The sequence below is a fragment of the Typopeltis vanoorti genome, chromosome 18, assembly GCF_054136105.1.
Source record: "Typopeltis vanoorti isolate ZY-2024b chromosome 18, IOZ_Tvanoo_1.0, whole genome shotgun sequence".
Classification (NCBI taxonomy): Eukaryota; Metazoa; Arthropoda; class Arachnida; order Uropygi; family Thelyphonidae; genus Typopeltis; species Typopeltis vanoorti.
The window spans coordinates 76,845,469-76,862,386 of NC_143566.1; the positions used below are offsets into that span (position 1 = coordinate 76,845,469).

The following is a 16,918-nucleotide window of genomic DNA, read 5'->3' on the forward strand; positions in this document are numbered from 1 at the left end:
GAAAACAGCCTATAAAATATTAGCTCTTTAAGATTGGGTTTCCAAAATATCATGGCCAATACTAAATTATAAAATGATTTTTGGAATTAATGCTATTAAACAAATTAAGAATACTACTCCAGCTAGTGTTTCTGTAGTGCAGAAACACTAGCTGGAGTATCCATCAATCTGCAGTTTGACGGTTACTAATATTTGCTCTTTGGTTAGGAAAAAACCTGGGTATGATTTTCCTTGCTGATATCACAGCAGGGAGAATCATTTTCACAATGACTGCCCCTCCCATACAATAATGTTTAATGAAGTGGGGGGGTCAACAAAAGATGAGATAAAGAGTTTCACATGGCAGGTTTTTATCTTCTGCATAACTCTGTTTTCATACTGCAAACAAACAAACTGATCTTTTTTTTGCAGAATTGTGAGGTAAGAGCAAGAGGGGGTATTATGAGATAATAGGGTGCTAGTAACAATGTAGCCTAAGGAATTTTAATGGGCCTAGATTTGTGCTGTTGTTGATTAGGAACTAAAATCAAAAGTTCTGATGTAGTGGACGAAGAAAAAAAAAAAAGTGGATTCATATAAAAATATGGATTAAGGACCATAAAAAGGAATGCAATAAACACAAAGATGTGTCTCACAAAAACATCTGTATGCTAATGCTATGGTACAATAAGGATAAAAACAAAAATATAACTTGACAAGTAATATATAATATCAGGTCATCTCAAAAGTAATAATGTTGTTTTTAGCATTAAGTTTTGAAAGGATAAATCACTTGCTAACTTAATCAAGTATATATTCTCCATTTGAATCAATAACGCTCTTTCAATGTTGTGAAAGCGTCATTTGAAGGTGCAATAACAAGAGAATACAGAGGATGTGGAAGCTTTTTCCAGTTCATATATGTTGTCTTTTACTTTCTTTCTTTCTGCTTTCAAAAACTCTGCAGAAATTTTATCCATTCGTGTGGATTTCTTATTCCTGAATGAATATACTATATTACTAAAATCTTGTTCTGATGAAAGTCTAGTAGATTTTTCTTCTAAGAGTTAGTTGGTACATAATTTTGAGTTACAGAGATAACATTTCTATTCAGTAATTTATGGAAATATTCTTCCCATTTTTAAAATGCTTTTCTTTGTTAATATTTTCTTGAATGTCCCTGCATATATCCATGACTCCAGAAATCCACTTGCTACAGATGAGCTCTCAGAAAAGTGGCAGGTCAATTTTCAGCCTCCAAATGCATTCAAAATGTTCTTTGCATAATTTACATTTTTTTTTTCATTTTAAAACATCTCATTCACAGTCTAGTTATTAGATCATAGGTGGTTTCCAATGAATTTATTGAAGAAGTTTTATTTCAGACAGTTGGAAATAAAACTTCTGGATCTGAAAGATTTAATTCAAAGTACACTTTAATTCAAAATTGCAAATGTAGTTTGCCAGTTTTATCTGAAAAGTCATAATGTAAAAATAGTCTTCAGTTTATTCCATCCTTTTATCTCCTTTAATGCTTAGGTGGCAGTACTCATTCTTTGCTCGCAATAAAAATTGAAAATTAAAAGAATATAAAGCGAAGCCTAAAAAAATATTTACTGATTTTTTTTTTCCACAGTGATGACGTTTTTGGAAGAATGGAAAATTAAGCAAATATCACAAGTTTGAGGCATAATTTTATAGTCTAATTATATAAAAAATAAGCAACCTTTCTTTCATGCTTACATGGTGATCAGAATACATTATAAAAAATCCCTATACATAAAAAAGAACACAAAAGACGCATTCTTCTCTTCTTCTTCTGCAGCTTTTCCCACTTAAGTAGGGTTGCTGTTTGTAGTGAGTCTCCTCCACAACCTCCTATCTTGGGCTGTAGCCACATCCAAGTTCTCCTCCATCATCACCCTCCATCTCTTCTTCCCTGATCAAACTTAAGCATCTGTTCTGTGGGCCTATGCATGGTCAGAACAGTCCAAGGTAGTGGAGCAATAGTCCAGTACCTTTTCCTTGGCATATTATATTAAACAAGGATAATACTGTAGAAATTAATTTCTCAAATTTTTTATTTTTCCCCTAACACCATATTTTTATCACAACTAGGGCAAATGAGCAACAAATCCAGTTTTTCCAGTATTCTTCATAATTCACTGAGATAAAATTTCAGGAAACTTAGTACTCAAAAATGAAACCCCACACTCCACCATGATTCATAAGAATTAGAATAAATAATTTATGATAACTGAAAATAATAATAATAATAATAAAAATATATTTGCATAAAAAAAGTTATATATACATACATGGACAGTTTTTTTTATCCTTTGCGATGGACCAGGGTATTCATTTGAGTAGATGTCTGTCAGGAACATGGAATTAATAAGTGTTGACTTCCCCAAACCAGATTCACCTAATTAAGTATTACAAAGTTCTGTTAATATCATCAATCTCTCTCTTTCTCTCATTTCTTATAAAACATACTACAGTGGAATAATTATATAATTCAATGTTAAAATTACTTCCTAATAATATAATATTCTTCAATAATGCTGGGTTTACATCCAAATGACCAAATTGAATTTCCAATAGAAAAAATGTTAAGAATGAGAATCAAATTTGGCCTATTGCATTATAAAAATAAGAGTTAAAATAACAAAAAAAGTGTTATATACTTTATTTTTAATTAAATTGGAAATGAAAATTAGAACGTTTTTAATCCAGAACTTGTGCTGACAAAAAACAATGCTCTTTCACTTGAGTATGGCTCTTGCCAGACTAAATGCTTAAATACCTTTACAATTAAATAAGATTCACCAACATTTAATTCCCTTTTGTTATAGGAAACAACACTACAACTTATACTGAATAAGCAGAATATTGTGATTGATTAAAAAAAAATAATGCAACTTTGTTAGGATTTCTGAAACTAAGTTTCACATAGCTTCATATTTCCATTAATGGAAATGGAATTGCTCCAGTGTAACCAATTCATAAGTCTAATTAGTGAAATAACTTCCATGGATATAGATGTTTGTGAATGCCTTTAAGTACAGATGAATTTCATTACCCAGTTTGAGATCTTCAGCGTGTTTGCTTGCTTATTGGAGGTGTACATGTAACAGAAACATGTACACCTCCAAATAACTTAAAGTTGTCCTTTATATTTGATAATACACAGTACCCTCCCTACCCAGGGCACATAAAATGCTAAACGTTACAGTGAGAATCACTATGTTTTCCTCCAGAAAGTTTTGTTGAATGCTGCAACGTAATGGCTTTATGACTGCAATGCTCATGTGACAGCAGTACCACTGCAGTTCATAGTATCAATCAATGACATCTAATTGTCTTATAAATAAGTAGCTTCTATACATAATGAAACAAAAGTCATGGGATGACTCTTCAGTAAGAATACAGAATATCAGGAAGATGGCAAAATGTTCTGGAAGCTATTGAAAAAAGCTTAGAAATAGAAGAAAAAAGTATAGCAGAATCACAGATAATAAAGGTAACATGAAAAGTGAAACTAAAGATATTTTGGATGCCTGGAGTAATTACTTTGAAAGACAGTTAAATAGTATTAGTATTACTTCCAAGCTTCCATGGGAACCAAAAACTTATTGCTGGAGGTAAAGCAGCACTCAAAGCCACAATAACTATCATACCTTGCCTTAAATACATTCAAACTGAAGCACTTACCACCCACTCCAGCAATACATTCTGCTCATTAACCCCCTGCTAAGCCAAAATCTTTTTGCAAATCACCTTTGTACAGTTTTTTAGGGATGATCCCTTTTTCTCGCATCACTCATTATCCCATGAAATAATTCCACTGGATATATTCGATGGACTCCTCTAACCAACTTATACATCTTAATCATATTGACCCTCCTCCTCCTCCTCCTCCTATCTATCAAGTTCTGAAGATCATAGCCCTTTAATCTATCCTCTTACTCAACAATTCTAGAGTCTTGAGACAGTCTTATTCATCTCTGCATTCTTTGAACCATTTTCTTTCACTAGTATGGCCAGGTGATCAGATCTGTGCACAAAAATCCAAATTAGACCTAATTAATGCCATATATAGTGGAACTAACCTCCTTATCCTTACATGTTAGCATTCTTCATTGTAGCAGCAATTTCCTGGGTAACCCTTGCAACTTTTATGATGTGTTCCCTGAACTTCAGTTCTTGATCAGATTAGAGGAACTTGAAGTCAAGTTCCTCTAATCTGATCCATCTTCTCTAGTCAAAGTACATAATTTTACACTTAGCAACATTGATATGACATCCCATTCTTTAGACCAAAGCAGAAACTTATTGAAATCCTCTTGTAATAACAACACTTCAGAAGTTCCTGCCATTGCTCTCCCTAATTTACCTTCATCAGCAAACAACTGAATATCTTCTTTCACACCATGAACAATATCACTGATATATAAGTTAAACATCAGTATTCCAAGAACACCTTGTGGTATGGTATTGTCACCTTCCTTTTTCATGACACTACATCACCCCCCCCCCATCCACAAATGCTGGCTCCTATCAGTCAATCATCCCTGTAACCAAGCTATAAAACGACTGTCCATTCCCATCCTGATTAATTTCAACAGTAGTTTATCATAAGGTATGCAATCAAATGCTTTAGTAAAATCCAGATAAATCACTGTATAGATTCTTCTCTGTCCAATGCAGTAGTCATCCTATTATAAAATGTCATCAAGTTACTAAAGCATGACCTCCCCTTAACAAACCCATGCTACTCTCTCAAAAGATATTCGTTCTCATCAATCCAGGTTTGTATTCTAAATTCTAATCAGCCTGTCTAACATCTTCACAACTACACTTGATATACACTGGCCTATAGTTTGAAACTACTGACTTCGATTCTCCCTTTATTTTTCCTTCTTTCCACTCTTCAGGGACTGTTCTTGTTGGTAGACTTCTGTTGAACAATCAAGTCGAGGACATTATCAGCTCTTTTGCAATTTCCATAATATACATGGTGATATTCCATCCAGTTCCCACAGCTTAATTAACACCAAGGATACTTAATATTCTAAACTCTTCCCCCTTCTTGAACTGTCAGTCTTCTGTCCTGCTTCCTACTGTTTTATTAAGTCCCCTCCCACAAGAAATATACTAATGAAATACCCACTGACAATTTTCACTACATCTTCCGCAGATGTGATTATTGTTCCATCTCCAGAAACTAAAGTCAGTCTCCATATTCACCCTTTCTTCTACTAGCAATGTAACTATAAAATTCCCTAAGGTTTTGCTTTACTACTTCAGATAATCTCCTTTCATATAGCAATTTCTCTTTCCTGCACCCCACACTCCTTACACTGTTCTTTATTTTTTCATAACATCCTGTTTCTCAGCAGCTCTTGCATGAGTTACCCATTTCACTCTGACTTTATTTATCCTCCTAATCTTAGGAGTGCAATCTGACATTACAATAAGTAACTGATTTTCAAGTCCTAGGCAATGCTGTTTCTCTCCCCTTCAACTGATCAAGCTTCTGCACATCACCAATCTGTTTCCTTAATTTATCCCCCCCCCTCCCCAACCTGCTCTGTAATTCCACACATCTTTCTTGTTCCATGAAGCTTGTACCTGCCTAGCCACTCTTCACGTCAAAACCACACGATCACTCTCCCCAGCAGGTGACATCCATTCTCACTGTATGAAACAATATTATTAAATTGAACACTAAAGTTAATACCAACTACATGCAACATAAGACAGTTATCTCTATGTAGCTCAAAAAAATTCAATCTTTTCACTCACATATTTCCCGCTAATCAATGCTTCCACAATTAAAGTCGCCATTTATTATCCACCTCCTCTTGTGCACTAGCCTTATGTCTGAACATTTCAGAATCATCTCCCTCATCATTTTCTGGCTTGTAGCAACTCTGCACATTTAAAAATTTTTGCTTATTTCAAACTCATACTAAATGGCTTCAGAGCAATTATTAGTACTGCTTTCTTCAAGTTCCACATTGATGGAACATAACTCTTCTGAAATCATCAGTAGTACTCCACCTCCTCTTTTATCCTTTGTTTTTTCTAGATTATGCTAAACCATCATATTCTATTTCCATGAGTAAGTCATCCTCTGTTAACCACATCTCATTGACACTAATGATTTGTGGACTTGCTAACTGTATCAAGGCCACAAACTCTGCACCCTTGTTCTTAATACTCCTTAAGCACAGCAGCTTTGCCCTGGTCCCCCTTTCCTTCCCCATCATTCAATTTTCTTCACTCTGTTGTTTCCATGAGGCTATCCATGTATTCCTATCTTGCCTTCCTTTGTCCATTACCTCACAATACTGGTATTACACACTCACAGTCCAGCCATCTCTAGTTTTTTGTTTACCTGACTGGCTGCACATACTCTCATCAACAATCTATTCAGATTCACACTACTACTACTCTGACTCAAATGAAGACCATATGTAGCAAATGGCTCTCTTCAAAATTCTAGTTATTATGCTATTTGCGATCATTCTCTTCTCCTCAGCTCTACTATCATATCTTGGCAACAAACTCACAATTCTCCCTCTCACACTTTTCCACTTTATTGTCTCTAGCAACACTTGCAAATCTCACACCACCTCATTCATACTTCCCTGCAAATCATTTGTTATTACCAGCCAATTCCCCTGCACTTCTCTCTTCCATAGCTTCAGTCACTCTTCCTATCATTGCTCCTTTAAGACATACTTTTAACACCTGCTCCATTTTTGCTTCTTTCACCACAGTCCCCAATACAGAATTACACCACTTTCCATTGTTCTACTGTAATCTTTGCCTCAACTGCCACTGGCATTTCTCCTTTTACACCTCCAACTATCAATCTCTTCTCTAAATGTCCTATCTCAACTATGCACATACCTGAACATTACCAATTCTTTTCCAATATCCTCACTTGTATTCATATCTTTCATTCCAGCACCATTTTTCCTTTACAATTCCTCCATCTTTTGCATCTTCCTGTAACTACTCCCAGAGCCATTCACTACACTTATATCACTTGTGTCATCAGTAGTGCACTCAGGATTTAATCTGGGGGGGGAGCACTCACGAGTTAATCTTTGGGAAGGGAGTTGAGTAGATGATTTGAGAATACACACTACGCATTGCATACGAGCTATGACTGAGCATCTGCAGTGATCACCAATACATGATACTCGTGATCTCCTCTGGCCCGGCTCAGGCAAAAGAAGTAGCGCCCGAGCACTATTTCATTTGCTTTGCATTCACAGCAGCCACGATTCCTGAGTGCTATAGGGTATTCCCACCTTATGTGATCGCTAATTCATAAGTAGCATAGAAATAGAAGACACAACATAAATTAAAAAATAATAATCATTTTAATTAGGAAAATATTTTTGGAAATTTTTCTAGTGTTTTTTCCCTTTTTATTGTGGGGGGGGGGGCAGGGAAAGGGGACTCTTGGCCACCTCCCTGGGTGCACAATTCATGCCACCATCAACTGCTTCTTTCAACATATCACTTGTCTGCTTTATTGTAACTTTCTTACCACTTATTTACTAAGTTTTCACAGTATCTTTTTCTTTACTATCAGATAAGCATTCATTCTTCTTGTTATATTCTTGCTACTGTCACTCAGACACACCACTGCTCATCAACTCCATAGTCAAGTCGCACTTTGCATACACTCCTTCCAACAGCCTTAAAATTAAACAACTTATTCATATAATCCAATAAATATGTGAGGCACACCTCACATTTCACAAAATGATTACACTCAAAATTTAATTCATGCACAGAAAAAACTACTGCCATTTTATCTTTCAATGCCATTCAGTATTCCTTGCTCTAAATTGGAAGGTTTTATATTCAAACTCAAACAAACAAGCCCACATACTATAAATGCTGCACATGCATTCTTGCGCAAGTCTTCCTGTGAACCACCACCAATGAAATAAGCAGTGACAGAAAATATTCAAGAAAAATAAAAAAAAACAGGAGTAATTTTTTTTTATTTTATTGATACCATATATGAGAGGCCAAGAGACCTATATGTACTTCAGTGCTATGTGCAGATGAGGACTAAGAAGTTTATAGATGGTTTTTTTTTTTTTTTTTGAAGAGCTGCAAGTTGTAATTGTTTGGGACTACTTTGTGAGGAAGAATTTTCCAGAGGACAGAGGTGAATGGAATAAAAGAGGAAGAGGAGAAGCAGGTTTGATGCATTTGCAGTTGCACAATAAAGGGATGATAGGCAGCTGCTACTCTTGTATTAACAGGGCAAATGAAAGTGAGAGAATGAGTTTCCAATTCACTGGCACAATGACCATGGAAGTACCTGTATGTGTTGAAGCGAATCTGTAAGAGAGGGTTCACAAATGAGCCAAATTGCTCACCTGTGGATATCAAAAGGATATTTTGTTCAAAATATCCTTTTGAACAAAAGAGAATGCCTAGTTTCTTGGATACTGAGGAGGCTATTGATGTGATATATTTATGCCAGGAGAGACTGAAGGTAGATAGATGTTAGTCCAAGCAGACTGATCTGATCTTGTATGGTGATTTGTGTGTTACTGAGGGTAAGGGTAGGTGAACTGAGATCTCTTTTGTGAGAAAAAAGACAAGACTGTGTTTTGGTGGCAGTGAACATGAGAAGGTTGTCCTCGCCTCATTGAAGGATAATATGAAGATCAATGTTTAGGGCACTGGTTGTAGATGATTTTGTAGCCTGGGATATCAGAGTACTGCATGGTTTATTGAATGAGTATAGAGTACTATCACCAGCAAAGCTGTGGATAGGATTAGTGGTGATTGCAAGTAGGTCATTTGTGAACAATAGAGTAGGTGATAGGACAGAGTCTTGAGGCATTACGCATTGTTGGTGAAGCTCAAAGAGAGGGAGTCATCTACCATGACTCACAGAGAATAACAAGGGAGAAGAGTGATCATAGAGTGATATGAAGCGTTATCAATTATAACAACAGCATTTTTAGGAAGGTTTGGAATCAGTTTTTCTTCTGCCCACTTTTCGAAGATCGTAGAATTCATTTGCCTATGGTAATTGGTTTTGTACAGTAAGTTTGAATTCAGTAAAAAACCCATTTCTCCACCCGCACACAAAATTATTATGCACCGCGAGGCATTTCCGGTTTGTAGCACTCCACATTCTTCTTTAGACTGCCAACATTTTCCGTCAGTTAAATTACTATCAATCCAAGTTTCATCTAGATACACAATCGGTCTTTTCTCTCTCTGAAACATCTTATTGCTCTCAAATACTGCGTTCTAGATAAAACAATGTCACTTCGCTCCATGATAAGTTTCTTTTTATTCTGGTACTTTTTAAAACAAAATCCGATTTCATGAAGTATTTTCCTTATTCTCTTTTCCAAGAAAAATTAATTTTTTCTTTAAGCACAGGAATCAATTTCGGAACAGTTGGCACTCTTTTCACGACCACGTAAAATTCGTGAATAGTTCTTATAACGTCTACATCAAAATCATTCAAAGCTACGGTTTCGATGGTTTTCTTTACTCTGGCACTTTTTTTTTTTAGGAGATTTAAATTTTGGCTTACCTTCACCTTTTGATTCCCTACGAATTCTTTTAACAGTTGACCCCGATATGCACGCAATTGCACTTGCACGTTTTATGACTTGAGAAAGGGGAACAAGGAGACGATTCTTTTTTCGCAGAATGTCAGCACATTATTCAATATTCTTTTGCAAGAGCTACTGAAACGTTTAACAACAGAACTTGTTGACTGTACTGGATCCATCACACAAATTAATAATAAAAAAAATAATGCAAAAAAAGCGACAACAAAAATCAAGCTAGTACTAGTACAGCGACAGACAAGAAAGCACGTGATTTCGCATGTTGGCGACCAATTCGTACATCCTTCATCTCTTTCTCCCCTTTAGCATGAATCGACTATTCTTGACAAAATGCCAAGGAGAGATCTACAAACGGTGGGTGAACTATACCAACACTCCTATCCCAGCATCTATCTAGGAGTGTTGGTAGCTAGCTCCACCTCTGCTATGAGTTGCCTGGTGTTGCATTACTTATGCAGGTAAGATAGCACAACACCATATTCAGTCCTGAAGATATTTTCAGGTGCAAACTTTGTTTGCTCTCACTTGGATAAAGGATTAAACTAAATTTATTATAGTCTAACCAAGTGGAAAATTAACTTTCAACATCTTCCTCTAAATCCAGAGTAATTTAATAAAAAAAAAGGTGGCAAACCTTTTGGCAACTCCTATAGGTAAAGATGACCTTGCTATTGCTTCTGCCTTGGTATCTCCAACTCTGGGCCTGGCTCCCACTGAAGAAACCTCAATAAAGGTCGAAACTAGTCTGGGTGGTGGCCAATCCCTTAATGCATAACATTAGACATATCCGCAAGGAGATGTGTTTTGCATTATTGGAGATACTGGGATAGGAGTGTTGGTAGCTTGCTCCACCTTTGCTATGAGTTGCTGGTGTTGTACTACTTACCCAGGTAAGATAGTACAACACCATATTCAGTCCTGAAGATATTTTCAGCTGCAAACTTTGTTTGCTCTCATTTGGATAAAGGATTAAACTAAATTTATTATAGTCTAGCCAAGTGAAACATAAACTTTCAACATCCCTCAAGTTGTTTTCTGAGTTTTCCATAATCTCCTGCCCTATAATTCCACACGTGCCCTTTTAACTCTGGACGCATCCAGATCATGTAGTCCTGACCCGGGAGGGGTCAGGACTACATGATCACTGTCATCACCAACTGGTGGCAATTTTGTTATGCTGTTAACAATTACATTATCTGATGTTATCACTGAATCCAGTATATTTTGCCCACAGGTTCCTTCTATCACCAAATGTATGAGATAATGATCCCTTAAGAATTCAAGAAAATTTTTTCCTTTTCTCCCATAACCTATTTCTTCTTTCCAATTTATATTTTGAAAATTGAAATCCCTCATTAATATAATACTACATTTTTTTTTTTTTTACTAACTAAACTAATTTACTTATACATTTCTCTCTCATCTCGTACATTATTCCCAGGTCTGTAACACACCCCAACTACATACTCTAGTGACACTTATTTCACACCAGACACTTTCGAAATCACTCTTATTTTACCTCTTACTTTCACAGATCTACATGGACACAACTCATCTGCTATAATCAGTAATACAACCCCTTCCTTTTCTATAATTTCGGTCTTTTCTAAAAATACTATATCCATCAATTTTAATGCCAGTCAAGATAGTATTTCTGGTCAACCACGTTTCTGTTATTCCTATTATCTAAGGCTGGACCAATGTTATAAATTCTTCTGACTTATTCCTTATACTTTTTTCATTGGTATATAAACAGAGGAGGGTATTTTTAAGCTTTACCTTTGACTCTTCATTTTTTTCAGCCTCCCTGGCACTGTTATTTCTGACAACCATTCTAATAACTCTCGTTTCCCTGATCTAACACCCACATATTTTCATTAAACTGTAACTTCTGTAAATGATTACTCCTGTATTCATTTAAATGCAGACCATCATCAGCATATAATTCCTTCTCCCATATCCTAGCTACCATTTCATTCATCATCAATGCCCTTCTTCTCAATTCTCGACTATCATATCTGGGCAGCACACTTACTCTTAATTCTAACAGTCTCAAACATCTCTCTCAAATTCCTTGCCACACAATTTACACTGCTTCCCAAATCATTCGTCCCAACCATTAAAAGCATTTCATCTACACTCTCACCTCTCTTTATAGCTCTAGTCACACACTCTAATGTAGCTCCCGGCCAACTTTCTTTAAAGATGTCTCTGGTTTTTACTCTACGAATCATTGAATCCCCTAGTATTATTTTCTTGACTTTTTCCTCCCCTGTCCATCCATCGCTACCAAATTCATCCTTTCCATTCCAATTCCCAAGGATCTCTTATCCACCCCCTAATCTTACTATGAGCTATCTGTAGTGAGCTTCGGAGCATCTCAAATCTCTAAAATATCACTTACGTTCTTCACTCATCCCAGAATCATTCTCACTTTCATGCACATTTTGCCTTATGTTTTCATGTAACATTTTTTCAATAAGTTTACATTTTTCACATATATACAAATCCTCCTCAACCTCACACCATGTTTTTTTAAAAGCCTGAGGCATGCATGAAACAAACATAACATCTAACGTTATTTTTGAATAGCATATCCTTAAGTACTGGTGGACGGAAATAAAGAGATGTACTGTCAGTTACTCCATTAGTCAAATTTTGCGCACGTCCACTAAAGTCCTTTGAACTGCCTGACATTGTCTCAGTAATCCCATTTGCATAATCAATTTGATTTCTTCTCTTGTTTGATGTTGCTAATACATTTGAGTTTTGCATATTTAATTAACTGGACTCAGGTTCTTGGATGCTACTAGCATCCCTCGATTTGGAGATCCTTTTCTGTTTTCTATTAAAGTTTCCTTTTTTTATTACCTTCCTTCACTTCCTTTTAGAACACCACTTGCTTTTGTGCAAGTTTCCCTTGCAAAGCATCAAGGGAAGGCCTAATAGTGTTGGTCTAGCACCAGTGGATTCCATCGCTGTAATCCCTCACTGCAGATCTGCAAAAGGAATCGATACCAGAATCCGTGACTGGTCATGTATTGATGATTTTTCCCCTACACCTGCATAACAAGATTCCTTAGAATTATCCTTTGACAATAAGTCCTGGACAACTTCTTTTGACTTCAAGGACTCTACCTGATATTCTCCACCACCAAACATAGACTCCTCCACAACCTCAGAATCTAGCAAGCCAGCAGACGACGAAGTAGCAGAAGTCACATCGCTAGCATATTGTTCAGTATGTTGCGAGTTCAATTCATTCACGTGTACCAAAATTTGATCACACTCCTCCATATTTCCAGCATCCAACAAGGCAGCAGGCAACAAAATAAACATCTAATATGTGTAATTAATTGTTTCTAATATTTTGTTGTGTAAACATTTTTCATACTAGTACCCCTGACGATGTAAGTCTGATGACTTGAGAAACTTGCAAAGTTATAATTGCATTTTTTTTATATTAAACACTTTATTTGCATTATAATGTGGTCTCAATACCGAAAGCTTCCCAGAGAAACTTATATTTTCATTAAGATAGTACCGTTTCAATCTACGTAGGAACATATGTATTGGGCCTCTGGCTCCATAACCAACACGATAAACCTTAGAATGAGAGAATGCGTGCAGGAAATATTTGCATTAAGCTGTTATTTGCAACTTCACTTGACTCATTTAGAAATCAGTAAGGTGGCTAAAAGTATGCATCACTAAAAGTGTCTTTCATAATCTTAGTGAAAATGATTTGAATTTTGAAATTATTTTCACAATACAGACAATAAAATATGCCTCAAGGCTTTGACCTTGCCATTGGATACCTTACAACTTTCTAAGCCAATGAAGTAAGAAATAATTCCTATCCCAAAGTGAAGCTATCATTTAATGAACTTTTCTCTCACCAGAGGCTCATTCATTTTCTACTTTTTTTTATTGTTAACTTTTTCTGATATTTTGGAATATACTACTCATTACCTTTTTAAATGGACAGATCCAAAGGCTTATTTAGGCAAGAATTAATAAATGCACTTATTTACTGCTTTCAACAATTATGTTTCAAAAAATCAAATCAGATTAAAAGCCATTAATATTTTACATCAATGAAACTTAAAGATTAAAATGCCAAAGAATAACTAAGTTTTTAAAGTGATTTCTATTTATTTACACAAATTCTAATGTAAAATATACATAAAAAATTTCTACTCAACAAAAAATAAAAGTAAAATGAATTAAACAAGTATTAACTCAAGTTCTCAGGGGCTCACATTGGTGAGTATGGGCATGGCAAACCCAACATACCCAAGCTAAGACCTGATCTTACTTCGTACAATATGCACTTGGTATATCATATCTGGAGACTGGTCTTCTACTCTTCTTTCCCTCCACTCTCTCTTACTTCTTACTCCTCTCCCCTCCCAGTGCTATTAGAGCAACTTGAGGGTGAGGGGGTGACTGTTTCCTCTCAAACTGTAGTTTCCACTATCTACTACTATAAAAAAAAAAAAAAAAAAAAAAAAAAAAGGCACGCCCAATTGTCTTAAGGTGGCAGCCGCACCACTAGGATACCTATTGTCATGCTAGTCACTTGATATAAGGAAACACATATTACTTTCAACGAAAGTAATATGTGTTTCCAAACTGGACAGAAAACATGGGAAACGACCGCAAACTGGAAAAGTTAAGAAACTTTGGAAAAAGAAAAACGTGGTGAAATATGCTACATTGAACATTAGAAGCATAGCATATAAAGAAGAATAATTAGATAAAATTTTAAACGAAAATATAGAAATTGAAGTTTTTACAGAAACAAAAAAGAAACTTAAAGGAACAAAAGAAACAGCTAACTACAATATCATACATAGTGGAGTGGACAAATACATGCAAAAGCTGGTGTAATGATTTGGATCCATAAATCAATTAAAGCAAAAATAACTCATTATACATACTGGAATGAAAGAATATTAGAAGTGTGATTAAAATTAAATAAAGAAAATTTAACAGTTGTTGGAGTGTATGCCCCTCAAGAACGAAAAGAAGAAGAAAATGATTACTTTTACAAAGAGTTACAAGGAACATATGAAAACTTAAATAAAACAGACCATTGTTACACCCTGATAACTTAAGAATGTGAAAATTTCAGTTATCATGATGTAACAAGAGAAGAAATAAAAACCCTGTATAGATAACTAAGTAAGCAAGCTTGTTCCTAAGCAGATATCGTTATGAGCCTTTGAAAGTAACGAATATAAAAAATAAAAAGAAAGAAAAACATGCTTGCATCCAAGGGAAAAATATAGCTGAAATTGTTTGTTGAACTAAAAAAAAAAAGGAAGGGAATTTTATTACAGTTGTGATATGATAAAATAAGGTTAAGTAAAGCAAAGAAGATTAGTCATAGGATTTTGCATGTGAGAGGCTAGTTTTTACATTTGAAATAAGAGATTAAAGATTCGAGTTAATTCTTAGAAAATTTTGGAAAGGGGATTAATTTAGCATAGATGACATAGAGGTTAGCTTAAACAAAAACTAACGCTCAAGGTCATAATTCCCGAATTGAGACTTCGTCACACGTCAGTCGCGTGCACACGGACTGCATGATGTTTTGGCAGAAAAATGCCACTCTAACTGGTCAGTGAAATCGACTCCAGTAAGGTGGGAAGAAAAGAAATTGAAGAAGGTGCCGGTAGGGATCATCGTGTAAAAGGGTTAGGGAATCCCCCCCCCCAAGAGGCTTTTTTCCTCGGAGTTTTTCTTCACAAGTCTTCGTGTAGGTCTCATGCAGTTTTCCTGAGTGACAAGTTAGGAGTTTTCTCCGCCCGACACAATAAGGAAACAAAGTGTGCGGGATTTCGATTCATTGTTCCTATTGTAAGAAATGAGGGAGATGCCGTTTAGTAAAAAAAAAGAAAGAAGATAATGTCAGTGTGTTTCATCGTCCAGTGATCGTAACGAGAGAAAGAAAATTCTATAAAGAAGTCAGTGCCCACGTGGTGAATTTCACAGCCATAGAATAGATGATCCTATGTATGTCCTTGATTGAAGAATGTAAGGTAAAGATTGTGAAAGCCCATCTCAGTGCCAAAGGAACTTAGGAGTGATAAGTTATAGAAGAGTTCGTCCTAGGAAGGTAAAATATCAGAAAGAGGTAGAGACCAGTGTAGAAGACCCAAGTCTACTGTAAAATCTCGTGTCAATTCAAATCATATGTAACTGTAGTCATTGTTCAATTACTGAACAGTTGAAAGGATTAATGAGAATTATACTAGGACTTTAGTACATGTCAAACTAGAATAAAAATGAGCTTGTTACTATTAATTAATATGTATTCATGTGCCTAGAGATTTATGCATGTACATTGTGTATTTTAATTAAGAGAGTTTTAAAGGTCAAAAGTGTGTATTAGCTCAGCGAAAGGATAATTTTAATCCATATTGTCTTAGTAAAAAAATTAGAGTAACTGATTATATATGTCCTAGAAAATACAGAATTACAGCATGATCAAACCAGTAAGGAGTAAGACAAAGGATTAACTAGTTCTAGGATTATACATGTTTGTATGTATAGAATCTGTTATGGAGATATGATCACAATTCTCATGTAGGAGTTTAACCTAATACTTGTGTTTAGCTAGTGAAAATTTGTATTATATATTCTTAGTATTGAATTGAGTTTTATTTGATAAAGAATGAATTGTACCATGTTTAAGAGTTCAATAAACTTTTGTTCATTGAAAATCCAGTTGCCTGAGATTGCTGCTCAATGCACCACTTGTAACAACGTACAAACCTAATCACGCGGGGGAGTGTTAAGTTACGAGATAAAGGTCACGACTGCATATTAGTTTCACATCCAGACATATTTTGGTAATTGATCCTTGTTTTTGAATTTTATATCTTAAACTAAATGTCCTGAAAGGCGCAGTATAAAATAAATATTTAGGGACACTAAGGGGAGAAGAAGCTTGACACTAAGGGGACAATATTTGTATTTGGGTGATATCTTGTATATAAATAAGATTTGGACAAAGACAACTAGAGTTTCACATGTAAGGATAGTTGAAAGCCTAATAATCGTAAATTAGAACACAACACCATAATGCCAGAATGGGAATGAAAAAAAATTAACAATAATATACAAAAATTTGGAGAATCAATAGTAAACAAAAATGGAAAGCGACTCATTGATTATACAATATATAATAATTTTAAAAAATAATGAATACATTTTACAAACATAAAAATATACATAAATATACATGGTGTGCAAGAGGACAAAAATCGATAGACTACTTTATAGCAAATGAA

General features: G+C 35.2%; 1 protein-coding gene across 3 annotated transcripts in view; it reads right to left on the reverse strand.

Annotated features, from left to right (window-relative positions):
- LOC150096825 (septin-7-like) overlaps positions 1-16,918 on the reverse strand; it is a 394,847-nt gene that overhangs the window by 175,661 nt on the left and 202,268 nt on the right. For all 3 annotated transcript variants that reach the window (XM_090407845.1, XM_090407844.1, XM_090407843.1), the window contains one exon: positions 2,298-2,404. In XM_090407845.1, coding sequence (XP_090263971.1) covers positions 2,298-2,404 — 107 coding nt within the window. The remainder of the gene's footprint in view (positions 1-2,297; positions 2,405-16,918) is intronic.